The 19,006-nt window shown below is 53.9% G+C and overlaps 3 protein-coding genes across 4 annotated transcripts in view; 1 reads left to right on the forward strand and 2 right to left on the reverse strand.

Moving 5' to 3' along the window:
• Positions 1–4,268: 4,268 nt before the first annotated feature.
• LOC116235186 (C-type lectin domain family 2 member I-like) lies at positions 4,269–5,057 on the reverse strand. The gene is made up of 2 exons (XM_031603182.2): positions 4,957–5,057; positions 4,269–4,837 (listed from the first exon to the last, which is right to left on the reverse strand). Exons 1-2 carry the CDS (start codon positions 5,055–5,057, stop codon positions 4,696–4,698), a joined length of 243 nt encoding a protein of 80 aa, XP_031459042.2. The 3' UTR covers positions 4,269–4,695.
• Positions 5,058–5,143: 86 nt separating this feature from the next.
• LOC149919290 (uncharacterized) lies at positions 5,144–8,234 on the reverse strand. The gene is made up of 3 exons (XM_090123895.1): positions 6,709–8,234; positions 5,725–5,826; positions 5,144–5,448 (listed from the first exon to the last, which is right to left on the reverse strand). The coding sequence occupies exons 1-3, from the start codon at positions 7,172–7,174 to the stop codon at positions 5,156–5,158; spliced, it is 861 nt and encodes a 286-aa protein (XP_089980021.1). The 5' UTR covers positions 7,175–8,234; the 3' UTR covers positions 5,144–5,155.
• Positions 8,235–9,578: 1,344 nt separating this feature from the next.
• Positions 9,579–19,006, forward strand: part of LOC116235185 (C-type lectin domain family 2 member D-like) — a 43,515-nt gene continuing 34,087 nt past the window's right edge. The window contains exons 1-2 of one of the 2 annotated variants that reach the window (XM_090124353.1): positions 9,579–10,004; positions 14,713–14,819. In XM_090124353.1, coding sequence (XP_089980479.1) covers positions 9,618–10,004; positions 14,713–14,819 — 494 coding nt within the window. In that variant the 5' untranslated portion in view covers positions 9,579–9,617. Of the gene's footprint in view, positions 14,820–19,006 lie in introns of both variants that reach the window. The other variant, XM_090124393.1, reaches the window with a different exon arrangement.

The raw sequence follows: 19,006 nt of genomic DNA on the forward strand, positions 1-19,006 counted from the left end.
TAATGATTCCATTATTAATAGTGTTATTATTTTATATGGTAGAAGTTTGCGAATAAACAAAAAAGGGGGAAATGTGGGAACGCAAGAGAAAACTGCACGGAGCAGCAGCTGCGGAGCAAGACGAGCGGCATGAGAACCAAAGAGACCTGCAGAAGAAGAAACAACATCTCACAGCTCTGATTGGCTGAGCACGTGTGAACGGTTAAAGAGTGCTGTGCAGGATGCTCTGTTAATGTGTGTAATTGACGTGTGTGATATTGCTGCCCGAATAAAGAATATGGTTGTAAAGGTGCGCCATGTAGATGCTAATGTGCCCAAGAGTCGGGCTACTGAAGAACAGCAAAATAACCGTCAGGTGGACCGAGCTGCCGAGATTGAGGTGGCTCAAATAGACCTGGACTGGCAGGGTGAATTATTTCTGGCTCGGTGGGCCCATGAGACCTCAGGCCACCAAGGAAGAGATGCAACATACAAATGGGCTAGAGACTGAGGGGTGGACTTAACTATGGATGCTATTGCACAGGTTATCTATGACTGTGACACATGCGCCATAATCAAACAAGCCAAGAGGATGAAACCTCTGGGGGGAAGGGCAATGGCAAAGGTATAAATATGGGGAGGCATGGCAGGTTGATTCTATCATCTTGCCACGATCTCGCAGTGGTAAGTGTTATGTGCTCACCATGGTGGAGGCAACCACTGGGTGGCTTGAAACATACGCAGTGCCCCATGCTACCGCCCGAAACACCGCATTGGGTCTTGAGAAACAAGTCCTGTGGCGACATGGCACCCCAGAAAGAACTGAGTCAGATAATGGGACTCATTTCAGAAATTCTCTTGTAAATACCTGGGCCAAAGATCATGGCATCGAGCGGATTTATCATATCCCCTATCATGCACCAGCCTCTGGTAAAACTGAACGCTACAATGGGTTGTTAAAAACCGTGCTGAAATTAATGGGCGGCGAAACATTGAAGCATTGGGAGAAGCATTTGGCAGAAGCTGGTTGGTCAATACCAGAGGATCAATCAATCAGGATGGTCCTGCTAGCTCTCTACGTACTGTCAAGGGAGATAAGGTCCCTGTAGTACATGTAAAGAACATGTTGGGAAAAGCAGTTTGGGTCTTTCCAGCTTCTGGGAAGGGCAAACCTCTTTGTGGAACTGTTTTTGCCCAGGGACCTGGGTCCACTTGGTGGGTGATGCAGAAAAACGGGGAGGTTCAAGGTGTACCACAAGGGAATTTGATGTTGGGGGAGTGCAGTCAGTAATTCCATGTGTTTATAAATAGCTTTGTGTGTGCGTGTGTTTAATGTTTGGTAATTATTGTTTGTTTGTATATATTAAGCATGATGTCATGATGTAGAATAAGGGGTGGAATGTCATGGTTTTTTGATTTTTGGTTATCGGCATCCACATCATAACATCATGTTGTGCACTGGGGCTTTGACTGTTGATGCTCGTGTTCCGGGTGCCTGTCCGGAAGAGAAGAAGAACTACATTCCCCAGGGGGCTTTGCCCTCACTTTCCTGCTGCCCCGCACAGCGCTGCAGGGGCACAACAGGAGGACGCGGTGCTGCCATCGCAGCCACAGAACGGCACCGACTGCAGGGGACCCGAAAGCACAGCGACTTTAATGAGAGCTCAGCGCAAGTACAGAAGGAAGCAGCTCAGCAAGACCTGCAAGTGCAGAAAGCCTCCTGCAGGGCTCCGGCCGTGTAACAGCACCGGGAGCGACATCGCCCGGAGCCGAAGTCCGACGGCGGTTGGGAGCGATGGCACCGCGATGTGACACAGTGGTGGCACCGCGATGTGACACAGAGCCCGAAAGGAGAGCAGAAATACCCCCAGCGTCGGGTCCGGCTGCACTGGGGCAGCAGCGTGGGATCGTTCCGTGCTGCTGTGACCTTCAAGGACCCTTGGAGGACCCTCCCTTTAAGGCACAGTGCAATTAAACATCTTCCCTGAGAGATAACGAGCAGCAGAGCTGCGTGGTTCCATGCGGGAACAGCTGCAGCACTGCTGGATAGAGGCAGATTCCAGCACACAGCCATGGCATGGCAGTGCCCAGCAGCACTGGCACGAGCTGGCAGGGCTGGGATCTGTCACTGTGGATTTGTCCCATTCCTCCAGAGGATGAAGCTGTCAGCTCTGCTGCACACCCACAACTTCTCAGTGTGGCAGAGGGCTGAGCTGATCCTGTCCCCATTCAGGTACGCACATTGGCCTCCGCCTCGCAGCTGGAACCTTGAGCACAGGAGGGAGCAGAATGGGAAAGTTTATAAAGGGAAAAATTATATTCCCCAACCCAGTCCCGGGCTGCGGTAACGGCCAGCAGGGCACGGAGGTGATCCTCCCCTCTGCTCTGCCCTGCTCGGGCCTCGCCTGGAGCAATGCGTCCAGATCTGGGCTCCCAGTACCAAACAGACAGACATCTGGAGAGAGCCCAGCGGAGGGCACAGGGATGTCCACGGCCGGGAGCAGCTCCCTATGGGGAACGGTGCGGGGGGCACACGGGGCTGTTCAGCCTGGGGAAAGGAAGGTTGAGAGGGGATGTGATCCATGTTTGTAGGCATCCTAATTGCGGCAGACGATGGGACGCGGCCAAGCTCTTCGCGGCGCTCTGTGGGCATAGCACGCAGGGTAATGCGCACACAGTGCAGCACAGGAAGCTCCGCAGCGACGTGCGAAGGAACGTCTGCACGGTGCGGGGGGCGGAGCGCTGCGATGGGCTGCCCGGGGCTGGGGGGGTCTCCTCTGCAGGCGCTGCGGTCCCATCTGACGCCTTCCTTCCTGTGCGGCTGCTGGAGGAGCGGCTAGGGTGGGGGCTGCGCTCCGTGCCCTGCGGAGGTCCCTTCCGACCCCTACAGCTCTGTGATTGTGTGACCCCTCACAACGGGGGACCCCGAATGAAGTCCCTAAAGTGGGACCCCCCGAATAGAGTCCTCCAGAAGGGATCTCCGAACGGGGACCTCAAATGGAACCCCTAAATTGAGACTCCCAAAAGGGGACTCCAAAAGGGGCACCCAAAATGGAGACTGCCAAAAATGGGGGCAATAATGGGGGCTTTGGAGCTCTTAATGATGATCGTGTATCATCATGGCCATGATGATCAGTAATGATTGTGTTTGTAACACCACGCTGTGGGAACTGGGGCAATAATGGTATCAAATAGCATTAATAATGGCATAAATAATCATCAAAAATAGAGAGTAGCGGGTGATGGGGCACAGAATATAAAATAATGAGAAGTGTATTATTAGTAATGGTGTAAAGAGTGCTACATGCAGTTACAAAAATGGGGGGTATTGGGGCAATAATCATAAGAGAAATATTATTAATCACGAGTTCATGATCAGAAATATGAAAAGCAATAATAAAAGGGCAGTTTTGGAGGAGAGGGGCAATTAATAAGGAATGAATTATTAATGGTACTAGTGTGAAGAATCACAGTATTAAACACGGTGATAAAATTGAGGCAGAAATGAGAGAAGTCTCACAGCTATTAATAATAGGATAAGAATCAAAAATAGGGAATACACAGATGGTGATAATGGGGAATTGAGGCTCCGATAACGGCAATAATGTTAATACTCCTAACAATGGGACAAGAGTGAGAAAAAGTGATGAAATGGGGAGTTGGGCACTAATAATAAGAGCAGTAATAATAACAAATGAAACGTAGTGATAATAATGAGAGGATCTGGGGGTTGGGGCAATACTACTATTAATGTTATTAATAGTAGTAGTAATACTGTTGATAGTAATAATGAAGAATTATGGTGAGAATAATGGAAATCGTGGGGGTTTGGAGTAATAAGCATCACCATATTATTAATAATGGCATAAACATGAAATGAAATGGTACCAACCAGGGAAATGGAGGAATAATAATAAAAATTGCTAGAACATTTATTAATGATAATAGTGTAATGAACAGTATTAATGCAGTGATAAAAACTGGGGGAATTGAGGCAAGGATCGTTAATAAATGGGATTCATAACAAAGAAGTAAAAATGGGGAATGTAATGATAACAGTGGCAGTAAATGAAGACTTGGGGCGATTATTATTAGTAGCAGTAACATGATATTGTTCTCTATTGTATATAATATTATGTTATATAAAGATACTGAAATACCACAAAGTTATACAAGAAGTAGTTATATATTATATGTATAAATTAAATAAGAAATGGTTATATATTATATGTATGAAATAAATAAGAAATAGTTATATGTATAAATTAAATAAGAAATGGTTATATATTATATGTATGAAATAAATAAGAAATAGTTATATGTATAAATTAAATAAGAAATGGTTTTAAATTATACGTATAAAAAAAATAAGAAACGTTGGCTGAGCCCCGCAGGACGCAGCGCTGCTCTGTGCTGTGCTCACACTGCTGGCTGCGCTGCTCCAGGTCCTGGCAGCTCCAGGGGGCGGGGGCAGCGATCCTCACCCTGCCCACCCAACCGTCCCACAGGGCTGTGACCTCTAAGGACCCTCAAAGGACCCTTCCTTTAAGGCACAGTGCAATTAAACATCTTCTCTGAGAGATAACGAGCAGCAGAGCTGCGTGGTTTCATGCGGGAACAGCTGCAGCACTGCTGGAAAGAGGCAGAGTTAAGTGAGCACCGATGGCATCACAGAGACCAGTAGCATTGCCATGAGATTGCTGCAGATGGAGTCCGTCACTGTGGATTTGTCCCATTCCTCCAGAGGACGAAGCTGTCGGCTCTGCTGCACACCCACAGCTTCTTAATGTGGCAGAGGGCTGAGCTGATCCTGTCCCCATTCAGGTACGCACATCGGCCTCCGCCTCGCAGCTGGAACCTTGAGCATAGGAGGGAGCAGAATGGGAAAGTTTATAAAGGGAAAAATTATATATCCCAGCCCATCCCAAACAGACCCTGTCCGAGATCCCAGCCAGACAGACGGACGCACACACTGACCAGTTGGTGAAGGCGCTGCCGTCGGTCCATGTCCAGTGCTCGTCCCCTTCTGCCCTGTGCAGCCCAAGCCAACAGTTTGCTGGGCCCTGGTACCGCAGCATAAATTGCTGTGAACAAACCCAGGAGTGATTGGAGCCGTTGGAGCACTTTCCCCCCTCAGGCCCCCATCTCAGGTCCCACCTCGCTGCAAGGCATCTCCTCATGGCTGTGGCACGGGGCCAATTGGGGGCACCGCCAGCAGTTGGTGCGGCCCCACAAGTGTGGGTTTCCCACCCCTGTGTTGGCACTGCGGCTCACGCCCCGCTCTCACCACCTCCTCCTCCGTGTCCACGGTGGCCAGGGAAGCTCCGAGGCGCTGGCAGTGCTCTCTGCTGCTGTTCCAGTCACTCTCGTTGTCAGAGAAATAAAAGCATTTCCCTTGGAAACCGAGCCAGGCGTTGGGGCAGACGTGGGAGAAGTGTGGGCGAGGTGAGCACGACGGATGCCGGAGCACTGAGAGGGAGAGAGGTGGGCAAGTGAGAGGCAAAGAAGGTTCCCCTGCAGCACATGTGGGCTTGGGATGCACGGCCATGGGGCGATGGCCTCGCAGTGGCTGCAGAGGTTGGGAAGGTGGAGCAGAAGGTGGTTTGGGGCACCACGTGGGCGCCCCAGGAGGTGGGATGGGGGCTGTGCTTGGGGAGCAGCTCAGGGTGCTGGGAAACCCCATCGTCCCCCTTCCTACACCCACAACAGAGGTTCCATCTCCGTGGGTATGTGGGTGGCACTCACCTATCACAGCCACCAGCACCGAAACAAGGATCCATGGCACTGCACAGACAGCCATGCAGAGCACACGGCGCCTTTTCTTCCTCAGCTCTTTGCATTTGGAGCCTGGTCAGACAGAGAGCAGTTCATGGAGTCACAGAATCACCACGATTGGAAAAGTCCCCTAACATCATCCAGTCCAACTGTCCACCTACCAACCCCAGGGATGGGGATTCCCCACTGCCCCGGGCAGCTGTGCAGTGCTGACCGCTCTCTGCAGCACAGATTGTTCCCAGTCTCCAACCCGACCCTCCCCATCGCACCCTGAGCCCATCCCCTGCCTTCCCACCCCCATTCCCTGCGGATAGAGACCAACCCCTCCTTCATCCAGCCTCCTTTCACCAGCGGCACAGAGCGCTGAGCTCTCCCTGAGCCCCTCTGCCCCACGCTGCCCCATCCCCCTCCCTCAGCCGCTCCCCACAGCGCTGTGCTGCAGACCCCCGCAGCTCCGCTCCCCTCTCTGGACACGCTGCAGGGCCTCAGCGTCTCTCTGGCAGCGAGGGGACAACGCTGAGCGCAGCACTGAGCTGCGGCCCCAGCGGTGCCACGCAGAGGGACGGGCACCTCCCGCTCTGCCGCCCGCACCGCTGCCGCTCCGAGGGACGGAACGGGAGCACTGCAGGTGACTCACGGGCTCAGCGGGACGGAACTCCGTCCCCCGCCGCCCCCCGCAGCTCCGCACGCCGCAGAAAAGAGTTCTTTGCCGGCCCTCCCTGCGGCGCCCACCCGCAGCTCACTGCGGGCTGCTGCCTTTCCGACGCTCTCGCTGCCATCCCAGCCCCGTCCTCGCGCTGTGCCCGCGCTGCCCGTCCCTTCTCCCGCACTCGGACGCTCCTTCTCTCCCGCACTCTCGCCGCAGCTCCCCGCTCCCTCCCGCCGCTCTCTTCCCTCCCGTGGGCTCGGGCTCTTTTCCCCGCTCGGCCCTTTCCCGCTGCCTCCCGGCATTACCCCACTGCCGCTGCCGCTCTCCGTCTCCCGGCCGGATCGTCACCTCTCGCTGCGGGGAAGCGCTCCGTCGCTCTCTTCCTCCCATAGCGGCGCGGAGGTGCGGGGCTGCGGCCGCCGTGTGCGGGCACAGGGGCACACAAGGGTCGGGCTGAGGGCACGGCGGTGCCGGCGGAGCGCTCTTCTTAGCGAACACCTCGCGGGGATCGACGGTGAAAACGCTGCTGCTTTGGGAGAGCAGAAACCGAGGCTTCAGCGGCTGTGCGAAACAGTCCGGACAGCGTGTCAGCCCCAGCTCCACACTCCGCGAATTCAGGAGACGTCTGATGTCGTCACTGGCTCCGACACTTTTTGCCAGAAGCGGGGATTTCCGGCGGGCCCCGTGTATAAAGCAGCCCGGCAGGAGCGCCGCACGCATGCGTTGCTCAGCAGCGCTGAGCGGGAAGAAAGAGCGGGGAGGTGATTTCATCTCTCCCTCCCTTTTTCTCCCCCATCTGCGCCGGGCACAGCGGGGACAGAGGCGGGGTGCACCGCACCGCGCGGTACCGCCGTGCAGCGCCGGGACGTCCGCACAGCGCCCCCTACGGGCGGACCGCCGACGTGCAGCACTGCATCGCCTATGGGCGGACCGCCGACGCCGCACAGCAGCTGTGCTGACGGACGAACCTTGACCTGGTTCGTTAACGTGGGCGGCTGCGGCCCCACAGAGCAGCGCTGTGTCCCGGACCGCGCACGGCAGCAGGTGCGGGTGGGGAGGGAAGAGCGGGATGGGGAGGGGGCAGGGAAAAAGGGAGGGGGAAAGGAAAGGAAGGGAAAGAGAAAAAGGAATGGAGACGGGGAGGGCAGCGCCTTTAGGCCGTTTGCGGCGTTCTGTGGGCCACGGAAGCAAGGAAGGCTTTGGGATCTTTTCTGCTCGTTGTGCGGCGTTTTTCCGTCGTTTCGGGAGCGCTGTACGGACGGGGCCCTATGAGTGCGCTTCTGGGGCTGCGCCCGTTCCGGGTCCGTTTGGGGCCATTTCGGGCCGTTTCGGTGCCTTTTCGGACCGCTGTGCGCTGCGCTGCGGTCGGTGCCGCTCGGGCCCATTGCGGGGCGGTTCGGGGAACAAAGGCGGGGCGGCCCCGCACGGCGCTGTCCCGGTGGGACAAAGAACAAAGAACCGCTCAGCAGCGCAGCGAGAATCGGTTTTCTGGTGCAAACGGGGCCGGATGTGAAGACGCAGAGCGAGGAAGACAACTCACTGCATCCCCAAAGACCACCAGCAGGACCCTCACTGCACGCGACGCATGCGCCACGGGGAGGGACTTTATGTAAATGAATTCCCGGAAAAATCGGGAATATGTCGATTGGCTGCAGGACATCTATTGAATACGCCCGAGCTTGGCTTACATATACGCGACGCTTCTGCTTTCTGGCACGCAAGACAGGCGGACGGATTCTCCCTCGGCTCTGGCAAGATGTGCACCGCTGAAATAAACGTGCCTGCTGCTACAACTACTTTGTGCTCGTGGAGTCTGATTCCGCAAGTCAGCACCGCCCACCTCGCGGCCGCCAGGAGCCCCGCGCTGCAGGCCGGGCCGCGGCCACCCGCAAGGCGGAGCGGGGCGTCGCTGCGGCGCTCGGAGGCGCGGTGCGGGGCGCTCGGCAGCAGCACAGCCCGCTCCCCATCCCGCCCCACAGCGACCCGAAGGCTCTCGCGCCCCCCATTAACCCCTTCCTGCCCGCGGGAATTCCGGGACCTTTTTCGGGTCACTTCGGGATGGCATTGTGCCCCTCGGGCCGTTTCGGGGATGTCCGCGGCTGTTGGGGCCGTTTCAGGGTGTTGGGCCGTGTCGGTGCAGTCTGTTGGTTGTGCTGGGCTCTAAGTGCTGCTTTGGGTGCTTTGGGAACCAGGGGCTGAGCCACGGCCGTTTGGGAGCTGTTCTCGGCAGCGTTTTGGGGTCATTTTGGGATGCTTTGGGTGCCATTTGGACCGTTTGAGGACCGTTAAGGCCCATGCTGGGCTGTGTTGGTGTCGTTTTGGGGTTGTGTTGGGGATAATTTGAGGTTATTTGGAAGCCAATAGTGTCCATTTTGAGGCCAACCAGAGCCATTTCCATTCATTTCAAGCTGTTCTGGGGCCATTTGTGACACTCATTGATTTTTTTGGATCAACTGGGGGCCTTGTGGATTCATTCGGAGTGGTTTTAGGGCCATTCTGATGCCTTTTGAGCCATTCAGGGCCATTTGTGTCTGTTTGGGCCCATTTCACATCAGTTTGGGTGACTGAGGCAGTTTTGGTCTATCAGGTCTGATCTGGGCGCATTGTGGGGCTGTTTCTGTCTGTTTTGAGTCCATTTGTTGCCATTTCTGTGAATTTGGGGCATCGTATCCCCATTTCTGGGCCAACTGTGTCCTTTTCGGACCATTTTGGCTCATTTGATGCAGTTGAGGTCCGTTTGGATCTTCCAGCTTTGGATGCTGATAAGGCATTACTTTGCTTTTAACCCTTTCTAATACTTCCAGCATCTCCTCTCGCTCCCGCCTGCTCTCCCAGCTCTCAGAACAGGACGGGCAGATCTCAGCTCCACCATCCAACACTTCCACACAATGGCAACAGGAGAGCAACAATCAGATCTGCCACAGCAGGAAGAAATGCTGCAATTCTCCGGAGAAGACAACCAATGATCCGAAAGGGGTAACAGAACAGAATCGGTGATTCTCTGCTGGTACAAGGCAGAAAAGGGCTGATGGGAAGATCAGAGCCCGATCCCATCTGCTCTCTGCACCACCAGGCTGCAAATGGAAGCTGGACAGAAGGAAAACCTTCCTTTTGCTCTTTGTGAGTGGAGTGCTGGTGGGCGTCATCATCACCCTGGTGTTTGGGAGAGGTGAGTGCCACCCAGCATCCCATTGTGGGTGTAGGATGGGGAACGATGGGGTTTCCCAGCTTCTCCCCAAGCACAGCCCCCATCCCACCTCCTGGGGCGCCCACGTGGTGCCCCAAACCATCTTCTACTCCACCTTCCCACCCTCTGCAGCTGCTGCAAGGCCATCGCCCTGTGGCCATGCATCCCAAGCCCACATCTGCTGCAGGGGAACCTTCCTTGCCTCTCACTTGCCCACCTCTCTCCCTCTCAGTGCTCCGGCATCCGTCGTGCTCACCTCGCCCACACTTCTCCCACGTCTGCCCCAACACCTGGCTCGGTTTCCAAGGGAAATGCTTTTATTTCTCGGACAACGAGAGTGACTGGAACAGCAGCAGAGAGCACTGCCAGCGCCTCGGAGCTTCCCTGGCCACCGTGGACACGGAGGAGGAGAAGGTGAGAGCGGGGCGTGAGCCGCAGTGCCAACACGGAGGTGGGAAACCCACACTTGTGGGGCCGCACCAACTGCTGGCGGTGCCCCCAGTTGGCCCCGTGCCACAGCCATGAGGAGATGCCTTTGTGGAAAGCACCAGGCTGTGCAGGCACAGTGTCACATCCTCATCTCTCCCCTCCCTGCATCCACCTGGCACTGTGCTGAGCCACGCACCTCCAGGATGAGGGCTTTCTTCACACCATTGCCAAGACAGCATTGCACCGATCCGAGTGCAGCACCTTGCAGCGAGATGGGACCTGAGATGTGGGATGGAAGGTTGCTCCAACTGGCTCACATAAAAGCACGTGGTTTTCCTTCAGCAAGCTAGCTGTGCTGAGCTCGTCAGCAGGCTGGCTCGGCTCATTGTGAGGGCTTTGAACTTGAGCTGCTGGGGTAGGGAGATGTATTGCCGAGTGATAGAAAGGAGCTGGGGAATGCTTTCACTCCAAGAGGCGTCAAGGAAAAACCTCAGATTTGTCCCATAGGTTTGTGGGAGTGCTTGTCCAGAAGGCAGTGCGCCTGGAAGCCCAGCTAAGCTCTTCTATGCCAATGTACTCGGCATAGAAAATAAGCAAGGGGAGCTGGAATCTGTGGTGCACTTGAAAAACTTTGATCTTATTGCCATCATGGAAAGATGGTGAAATGATTCACATAACTGGAACACCACCATTAAGGGCTGTAAGCTTTTTAGATGGGATAGGCAAGGTAGGAGGGGTGAGGGAGTTGCCTTGTATGTGACAGAATGGGCAGACTGCAAGGAGCTGCCTCTGAGAAGCAGTCAGGAACAGGTTGAGAGCCTGTGGATTAAAATTAGGGATGGGACCTTTAGAGGACAGCTGGTGGTCAGAGTCTACTGCAGTGCACCTGACCAAGAACAGCCTGTTGATGAGGCGTTCCTACTTCAGGTACAAGAAGTTTCACGCTCACAGGCTCTCATCCTGATGGGGATTTCAACCACCCAGATATCCGCTATATATAACACATTTAATGTATAGAAGTTACAAAACTTTTTTTTTTAATGTATTGTATTAAAACATAGAAATCAAGGAGCAACAGAAACATAGTGCTGGTGGGATGTCAGGCCTTGTTTTTGTGAAGCGAACGCTTCAGGCTGTTCCCTGGCAGTGGCTGCCATTCCCAGCGAGTTCTCATGGTGTTCATTGGAGATTTGTGATGAAATATTACGTTTCCTGCGCTTCACCCTTCACAGTCACTGTTCACAAATGCACACAGTGCCAAAAAGTGATGGCATGAACTAGATGTAACTAAAGTGAGGGTAAGAGAGGGCTTACGGAAGTCTGGTCAAGTGGACAAATTTTTCTTTGAATTGAATGTCTGATTGCAACTCTATGCATTCCATGTGAAAATTTGCAAATGATGTATTCATGTCAACCGAAAATGGAGTTACACATATACAGTAAAATGATATATATTTTTTGAAATTTTGAAACCTATTCCCAGATATCTTTTTCAAAATGGAAAGCACGGCGGCATATCTTTCAGCATTCACAGGACCAATGCATTAACATGCATTGTTAGCCAATGCATTAACATGCGTGAAAGTATTTGCCATAACTTGAGCTGCCATAATCTGAGTTTCATTTCAGATGGTTTTATTGTCTGAAACAGCAGAGATCAGGGGATTTTCACCTTGAAGACACATGCTTAGCTCATTTAAATGAGCAGTCAAATCCACCAAAAATGCCACATCTGCGAGCCATGTTTAATCTTCGAGTTCTGGCACAAGTTTTGCTTTGGATTCCACAAAGCACTTGAGCAGTGATGAATGGTGTCCCCCAGGGGTCAGTGCTGGGACAGATGCTCTTTAATATCTTCATCAATGACATTGACAGTCCCGTTAAGTGCACCCTCAGCAGTTTGCAGATGAGCAGAGCAGAGGATCGCCTCCCTCGCCCTGCTGGCCACGCTCCTTTTAATGCACCCCAGGATCCCATTGGCCCTCTTGGCCACCAGGGCACACCGCTGGCTCACGGCCAACCTGTCGCCCACCAGGACCCACAGGTCCTTCTCTGCAGAGCTCCTCTCCAGCAGCTCATCCCCCAGCCTGCGCTGATACATGCATTTATTCCTTTCCAGGTCTTGCTGAATGGTAGCATAGCCCTCAGCTGTGTTGGCTGCTCCTCCCAGCTCTGTATCATCAGCAAGCCTGCTGAGGGTGGGCTTTATGCCTTCAGCCAGGTCACTAGGCCCATCCCCAGCCCCTGGGGAACACTGCCACGTACGGCCTCCAGCCAGACTGCGCTGCTGATAACAGCTCTGACACACAACAGTGTCACCCATGGTAGCCCACCCTTTAATTCTTACCCACAGCTCTCCACTCGTTATCAATCCCCCCAAGTGGAGCGCAATGCATTCCAGTTGCTCTCTCACATAAAGAGCAGCTCCAGCACCCTGCCTCTCCAGCCTGTCTTTCCCAAAGAGGACGTGGTCATCGATGACGAAATTCCATTCACGTGAGCTGTCCCACCACGTCTCCATGATCGCAGCGAGATCACGGCCCTGTGGCCGCACACAGATCTCCAGTCCTTGCTATTTATTTCCCGTGTGCATCCTTGCTATACGGGCACTTTAGGGAAGCAGAGGGTGCAGGTATCTCTAGAGGGGTGCAAGGAGGTTTAAGTTGGGCTGTTGGCAATGTTACCTCCTCTGAGGAGTCCTCACAAAGCAGCATGGCTTGGCAAGGAGCTGCTGGGCGGGATGAGGGAAAAGAAGGGGACAGCGGGAGCAAGGATGTGTCACCTGGAGAGAATGCAGGGAAGCTGTCTGGACTTGCAGAGATGAGATTAGGAACACTGAGGCACGGATGGAACCAAACTTGGCGAGGGATGTTAAAAGAAGAAGGTGTTGTACAGGTACACGAGTCAGAAGAGACAGGACAAAGGGAGCGTACCTCCTCTGCTAAACGGGAAAGGAGAACTGGCAACGACTGCTGTGGAGAAGGCCGAGGTACTCAGAGAGGTCTTTGCCTCGGCCTTCACTGGCAGCCAGGATTCTCACATCCCTGAACCACACATCCCTGCACCTCCAGGTGGGAACTGGAGGAGCAAACTCCCCCCCCATAAGGGCAGAGCAAATCCGACCCAGCTCATGAGAATAAATCATAGAATCCTTAGAGTTGGAAGGGACCTCTGATGGCAATCTAGTCCAACTGCCTGTAATCAACAGGGACACCACAGCCCCATTAGGTTGCCCAGGGCCTGATCCAGCCTTGCCTTGAAAGTGTCTGGGGTGGGAGACTTGAATGTATACAGTGCAAGGGGCTGGATCACGTGCATCCCAGGGTGCTAAGGGAGCTGCCTGATGCGGTTGCCAAGCCGTGCAAGATCAGATCTGAAAAGTCATGGCTGTCAGGCCAAGTCCCCGGGGACCAGAGAGAGGGAAACATTGCTCCCATTTACAAGAAAGGGAGGAAGGAGGACCTGGGGAACTCCAGGCCGGTGAGTCTCACCTCTGTGCCTGAGAAGATCATGAAGCAGATCCTCCTGGAAGAGATGTTCAGGCACATGAGGGATGAGCGGATCATCTGAGTCAGCCAGCATGGCTTTAGCAAGGGAAGGTCGTGCCTGACCAACATGGTGGCCTTTTATGGGGAAGTGACAGCGTTGGTGGACAAAGGGAAGGTGACCAGCATCATCTGCCTGGACTTGTGCAAAGTCTCCATCATGGTCCTACACCACATCCTTATCTCAGAACTGGAGAGATGTGGATGGAAGGGTGGGCTGTTGGGTGGAGAAGGAATCGGTTGGAAGGCCGCGGCCAGAGGCTTGTTGTCAATGGCTCTGTGTCCATGTGCAGACCAACAGTGAGCAGTGTTCCCCAGGGGTCCACCTTGTGTCTGGTGCTCTTTAGCATCTTTATCAGTGACATCAATGATGGGATTGAGTGCAGCCTCAGCGTGTTTGCTGGTGACGCCAAGCTGAGCAGTGCAGTTGGTACAGCAGGAGGAAGAGACAGCAAGCAGAGGGACCATGACAAACTGGAAAGGTGGGCCCTCGTGAACATAATGAGGTTCAACAAAGCAAAGTGCAAAGTTTTCACCTGGGCCGAGGTAATCCTGGGGATGTATGCGGACTGGGAGATGAAGAACTCCTGGAGAGCGGCCTTGCTGAGAAGGACCTGGGGGTCCTGGCAGGTGAACATCGGAACGTGAGCCAGCAGGGGGCTGCATCAGCTGAGGGGCGGCAGCAGGGACAGGGAGGGGATGGTCCCGTGTCCAGGTCCAGAGCCTCCAGCCCTCCAGCACAGGAAAGATGTGGAGCTCTGGGAGAGGGTCCAGAGACACAAAGATGACCCAAGGCCTGGAGCACCTCCTGTATGAAGACAGGCTGAGGGAACTGGTCCTGTTCAGGGAGCTCTTTTCAGCCTGGTAAAGAAAAGGCAGCTAGGAGACCTCATTGTGGCCTTCCAATATTTAGAGGGAATTTATAGACATGAGGGAAATTGACTGACTTGTTGTATGGCTAGGTTGTGATAGTGAGGCAGCAGGCACCCCATCCCCAGTGGTGCACAAGGACAGGCTGGATGGGGCCTTGGCCACCGATCCAGTCTGTGATCTACTGGCTGGCAGCCCTGCCTGTGGTGGGAGGTTGGCACTTGGTGGTCCTTGGGGTCCTTCCAGCACAAACCATTCTATGATTCTATGATCCAAAGTCTTTCATGCTGCGGTACCAGGGCCCAGCAAACTGTTGGCTTGGGCTGCACAGGGCAGAAGGGGACGAGCACTGGATGTGGGCCAACGGCAGCGCCTTCACCAACTGGTCAGTGTGTGCGTCCGTCTGTCTGGCTGGGATCTCTGACAGGGTCTGTTTGGGATGGGCTGGGGAATATAATTTTTCCCTTTATAAGCTTTCCATGCCATGGCTGTGTGCTGGAATCTGCCTCTTTCCAGCAGTGCTGCAGCTGTTCCCGCATGAAACCACGCAGCTCTGCTGCTCGTTATCTCTCAGAGAAGATGTTTAATTGCACTGTGCCTTAAAGGAAGGGTCCTTTGAGGGTCCTTAGAGGTCACAGCCCTGTGGGACGGTTGGGTGGGCAGGGTGAGGATCGCTGCCCCCGCCCCCTGGAGCTGCCAGGACCTGGAGCAGCGCAGCCAGCAGTGTGAGCACAGCACAGAGCAGCGCTGCGTCCTGCAGGGCTCAGCCAACGTTTTGTGTTTTTGATTTTATTCTGTTCGGTTCTTGCCACACACACTGTTGTTGTTGTTGTGGTTGTTCTTTCATGGAAATAATGATCTAATCTTGTGCTATTTCAATATATGTATCTAACGTAATATTATATACAACAGAGAACAGGAGGCGGAGCCTCCACCAGCAGATCCTCCAGCAGCCGCACAGGAAGGAAGGCGTCAGATGGGACCTCAGCGTCTGCAGAGGAGACCCCCAGCCCCGGGCAGCCCATCCCAGCGCGCTCTCCAGGAGATGTCTGTCTGTTTGGTACTGGGAGCCCAGAACTGGACGCAGTGCTCCAGGCGAGGCCCGAGCAGGGCAGAGCAGAGGGGAGGATCACCTCCGTGCCCTGCTGACCGTTACCGCAGCCCGGGACCCCGTCGGCCCTCTTGGCCACCAGGGCCATGACAGCCCCTCCTCCCTCGGGGCCCGGGGGGAGCCCCGCACCTCCGCGCTGCTATGGGAGGAAGAGAGCGACGGAGCGCTTCCCCGCAGCGAGAGGTGACGATCCAGCCGGGAGACGGAGAGCGGCAGCGGCAGTGGGGTAATGCCGGGAGGCAGCGGGAAAGGGCCGAGCGGGGAAAAGAGCCCGAGCCCACGGGAGGGAAGAGAGCGGCGGGAGGGAGCGGGGAGCTGCGGCGAGAGTGCGGGAGAGAAGGAGCGTCCGAGTGCGGGAGAAGGGACGGGCAGCGCGGGCACAGCGCGAGGACGGGGCTGGGATGGCAGCGAGAGCGTCGGAAAGGCAGCAGCCCGCAGTGAGCTGCGGGTGGGCGCCGCAGGGAGGGCCGGCAAAGAGCGTGTTCACATACAGTACAAACTTCACGGCTAGATACTGATAGGAGCTGGGGTAATAATGTCTATAAAGCAAAGGAGGTTGGATTCAGTTTTGATATCGGGGAAGCTGTTTCCTGAGGGAGTGGTTGTGGGAAACGTAAGGAAAAACTGCTCAGAGCAGCAGCTGTGGAGCAAGACAAGGCATGAGAACCAAGGACGCCTTTAGAAGAAGAATGAACATCTCACGGCTCTGACTGGCTGAGCGCCTGTGTCTGCGGTCGGGGGGTGTTTCGCAGGATGCTCTGTTAACATGTATAAATGGAGTAGTGCTTAAGAATGCTTTTAAGCACATTGGTGTGCTGTTATGTCTCCGATCGTGTTCCTGAAAGTCCACAGACTTCCCCACAAGCGGCGAGGTGCTGGCACAGCTGCCCTTACGGGCTGTGGATGCTCCGCCCCTGGCTGCGCTCCAGGCCAGGCTGGATGGGGCCCTGAGCACTCCGATCCAGGACGAGATGTAACGGCTGGCAGCGCTGCCTTTGGAGAGGGTTTGGCATGTGGTAATCCTTGGGGTCCTTCCAACCTACAGGCAGTCAACTGCACGCAGTGCCTGAGAAGGTTATGGAGGAAATTACCTGGAGAGTGAACACGTGGCATGGATCATAGGATCATACAACCATAGGATGGCCTGGGTTGCAAGGGACCACAGTGCTCATCTGGTTCCAACCCCCTGCTGTGTGCAGGGTGGCCCACCAGCAGACCAGGCTGCCCAGAGCCACATCAGCCTGGCCTGGAATGCCTGCAGGGATGGGGCATCCACAACACAGCAGCACAGAATTGTAGGGGTTGGAAGGGACCTCCAGAGATCATCCAGTCCAACCCCCTGCCCAAGCAGGTTCCCTACACCAGGTTGCACAAGCGGGTGTCCAGGCAGGACTTGAATATCTCCAGAGAAGGAGACTCCACAACCTCCCTGGGCAGCCTGTCCCTCGTCAGGGGGGACTGCAAGTCTCAGGAGGATCAGTGCAGGGGCAGACAACATCCTCTGGGTAAAGGTGGCCCTAAGGCTGGGTTCTCCTTCTCTGGTTCTGCCCTTTGGTTAAGGCCTTTGGGAGAAGCACTCGTGGGTCGGGCTGGGCAATGCAGCGTGCACGGCAGTGAAACTGTATCGGCCCTGAAGGCACTAAAGTGGTCATTTATGTCAGCACGGGATGGAAAGCGAGGAGATAAGTAGGAATACACACATTGTTGTACATGCCAGGTTCTCCAAAACCATTACTTGGGCACGACGTCGTAGAACAGTTGAATGTGGGGAGGAAACTCAGAAGAGAAGATTGGAGCAAAGTGTCAAGCAAGAGCAATTGACTGAAAATTTTAAGTCTGGCTTTAACACAAACTGGGAAAAACAATGTTGTACCCCCAGAAGTTATGTAAATCCTAAATCAGGTAAACACAGGATTGCAGGCATCAGGAATGCCTGGCAGAGCCAAAAATGCAGCCCAATGAAAGTTAAGTTAAAGCCGGGAGCCAGCCAGCCAGGGTAAAGCAGTGCCCTTTGAGGACACGAGACTGTAGGAGGATTACAGAAATAATAAATAATTTCTGGGATTTTGGATTAAGAATTGGATAGGATTCCAAACACAGCACCCCAATCCTGCCAATGAACAATTGGATGGCAAGACCTATAGTTTGGTACAAGACTTGAGAGCAATGAATAGAAACACAACCCATGGTGGCAAATCCATGCACTTTATTAACCAAGTAAAGGAATAAGTAGGAGGGGTTTGCCGTTCTGGATTTGAAGGACACCTCTTCTGCCTGGTTTTGCAAAAAAAAAAAAAAAAAAAAAAAAAGGTCTAGAATTATTTGCCTTTGAATAGGAAAACCCTAATACAGGGAGAAAAAAAATAAGAAAACAAAAACCAGTTAATCTGGACAGTGTTACCCAGGGTTGTGAGAACAGCCCAATGATTTTTGAGAACTGCTCAGCTCGTGAGCCTGAGACTTGGGTTCCTCCATCCCACGGTGGAACTTCACTGCAGTGCGTGGATGCCACAGTAACAGAGGAGGACTGTGTGTGATGCACTGAGAGTTTGCTGAATGTCTTGATTCAAATGGCTGTCAAGTTTCTCAACAGAAAGCACAACTGATCGAAGAGAAGGAAGCAGTTTGCTGAACACCCAGAACACCGATGCAGAGCTCCCTCCAAGCCAGCAGTGTGCACTGCATGAGGCTGTCTGTGCCAGCTGCTCAGACCTACGCTGGACGACGCTGAGGATTCCTGGATTCATCGACGGAAGCAGTTTTGTGAGACAAGGAAACTGTAAGGCAGGACGTGCAGCAACCGCTACTGACAGGGTAACTGAAGCACAGCCATCACCTGTGGGGATTCCGCTCAGAAGGCTGAAAGAACTGCCTTGACAAGAACCTGACATGTATGGACAGATGCTAAATATGCTTTTGGGGTGGCAGCCACTCATGGTACCGTCTGCAAAGAGCGAGGTTTTCTTACACACATGGAAAACAAATTCAGCATGATGTAAATCTACCAAAGAACAGCATGGCTGTTATACATTGCGAAGGACAGCAGAAGAGTGACACTGTACGGGAAACTGGGATATGATGGTGGGTCAGGGGGCAGAACAGGCAGCTGAAGGAAAAGAAGTTGGTGAACTGGCTTTAATTCCAGACGGTAAACTTAAAATATCTGAACCTTAGTCAGAACCTATAAGGTATTGTAGAGAGGATAGGAATCTAATTAATGATTTAGAAGGGAAGAGAGCAAGCTGACAGGTGGGTGCATACCCAGATGGACACACTGCTGTGAATTTGGTTCTAAGGGAACATAATACAACATATGGGGGTACAGACACCAGAAAGCAACTGTACAATCCTAGTACCAGGAACAGGGTGCAAGCGGGGCTTGTTGGGAAAGGGAACCTTCCAGGGCAACAACTGCAAATTGATTTTTTTCAGAACTGCCAGGAAAAAGGAGGGTTTGGTAC

Source organism: Phasianus colchicus, chromosome 1, assembly GCF_987193195.1.
Source record: "Phasianus colchicus chromosome 1, bPhaCol1.hap1.1, whole genome shotgun sequence".
NCBI classification, from domain to species: Eukaryota; Metazoa; Chordata; class Aves; order Galliformes; family Phasianidae; genus Phasianus; species Phasianus colchicus.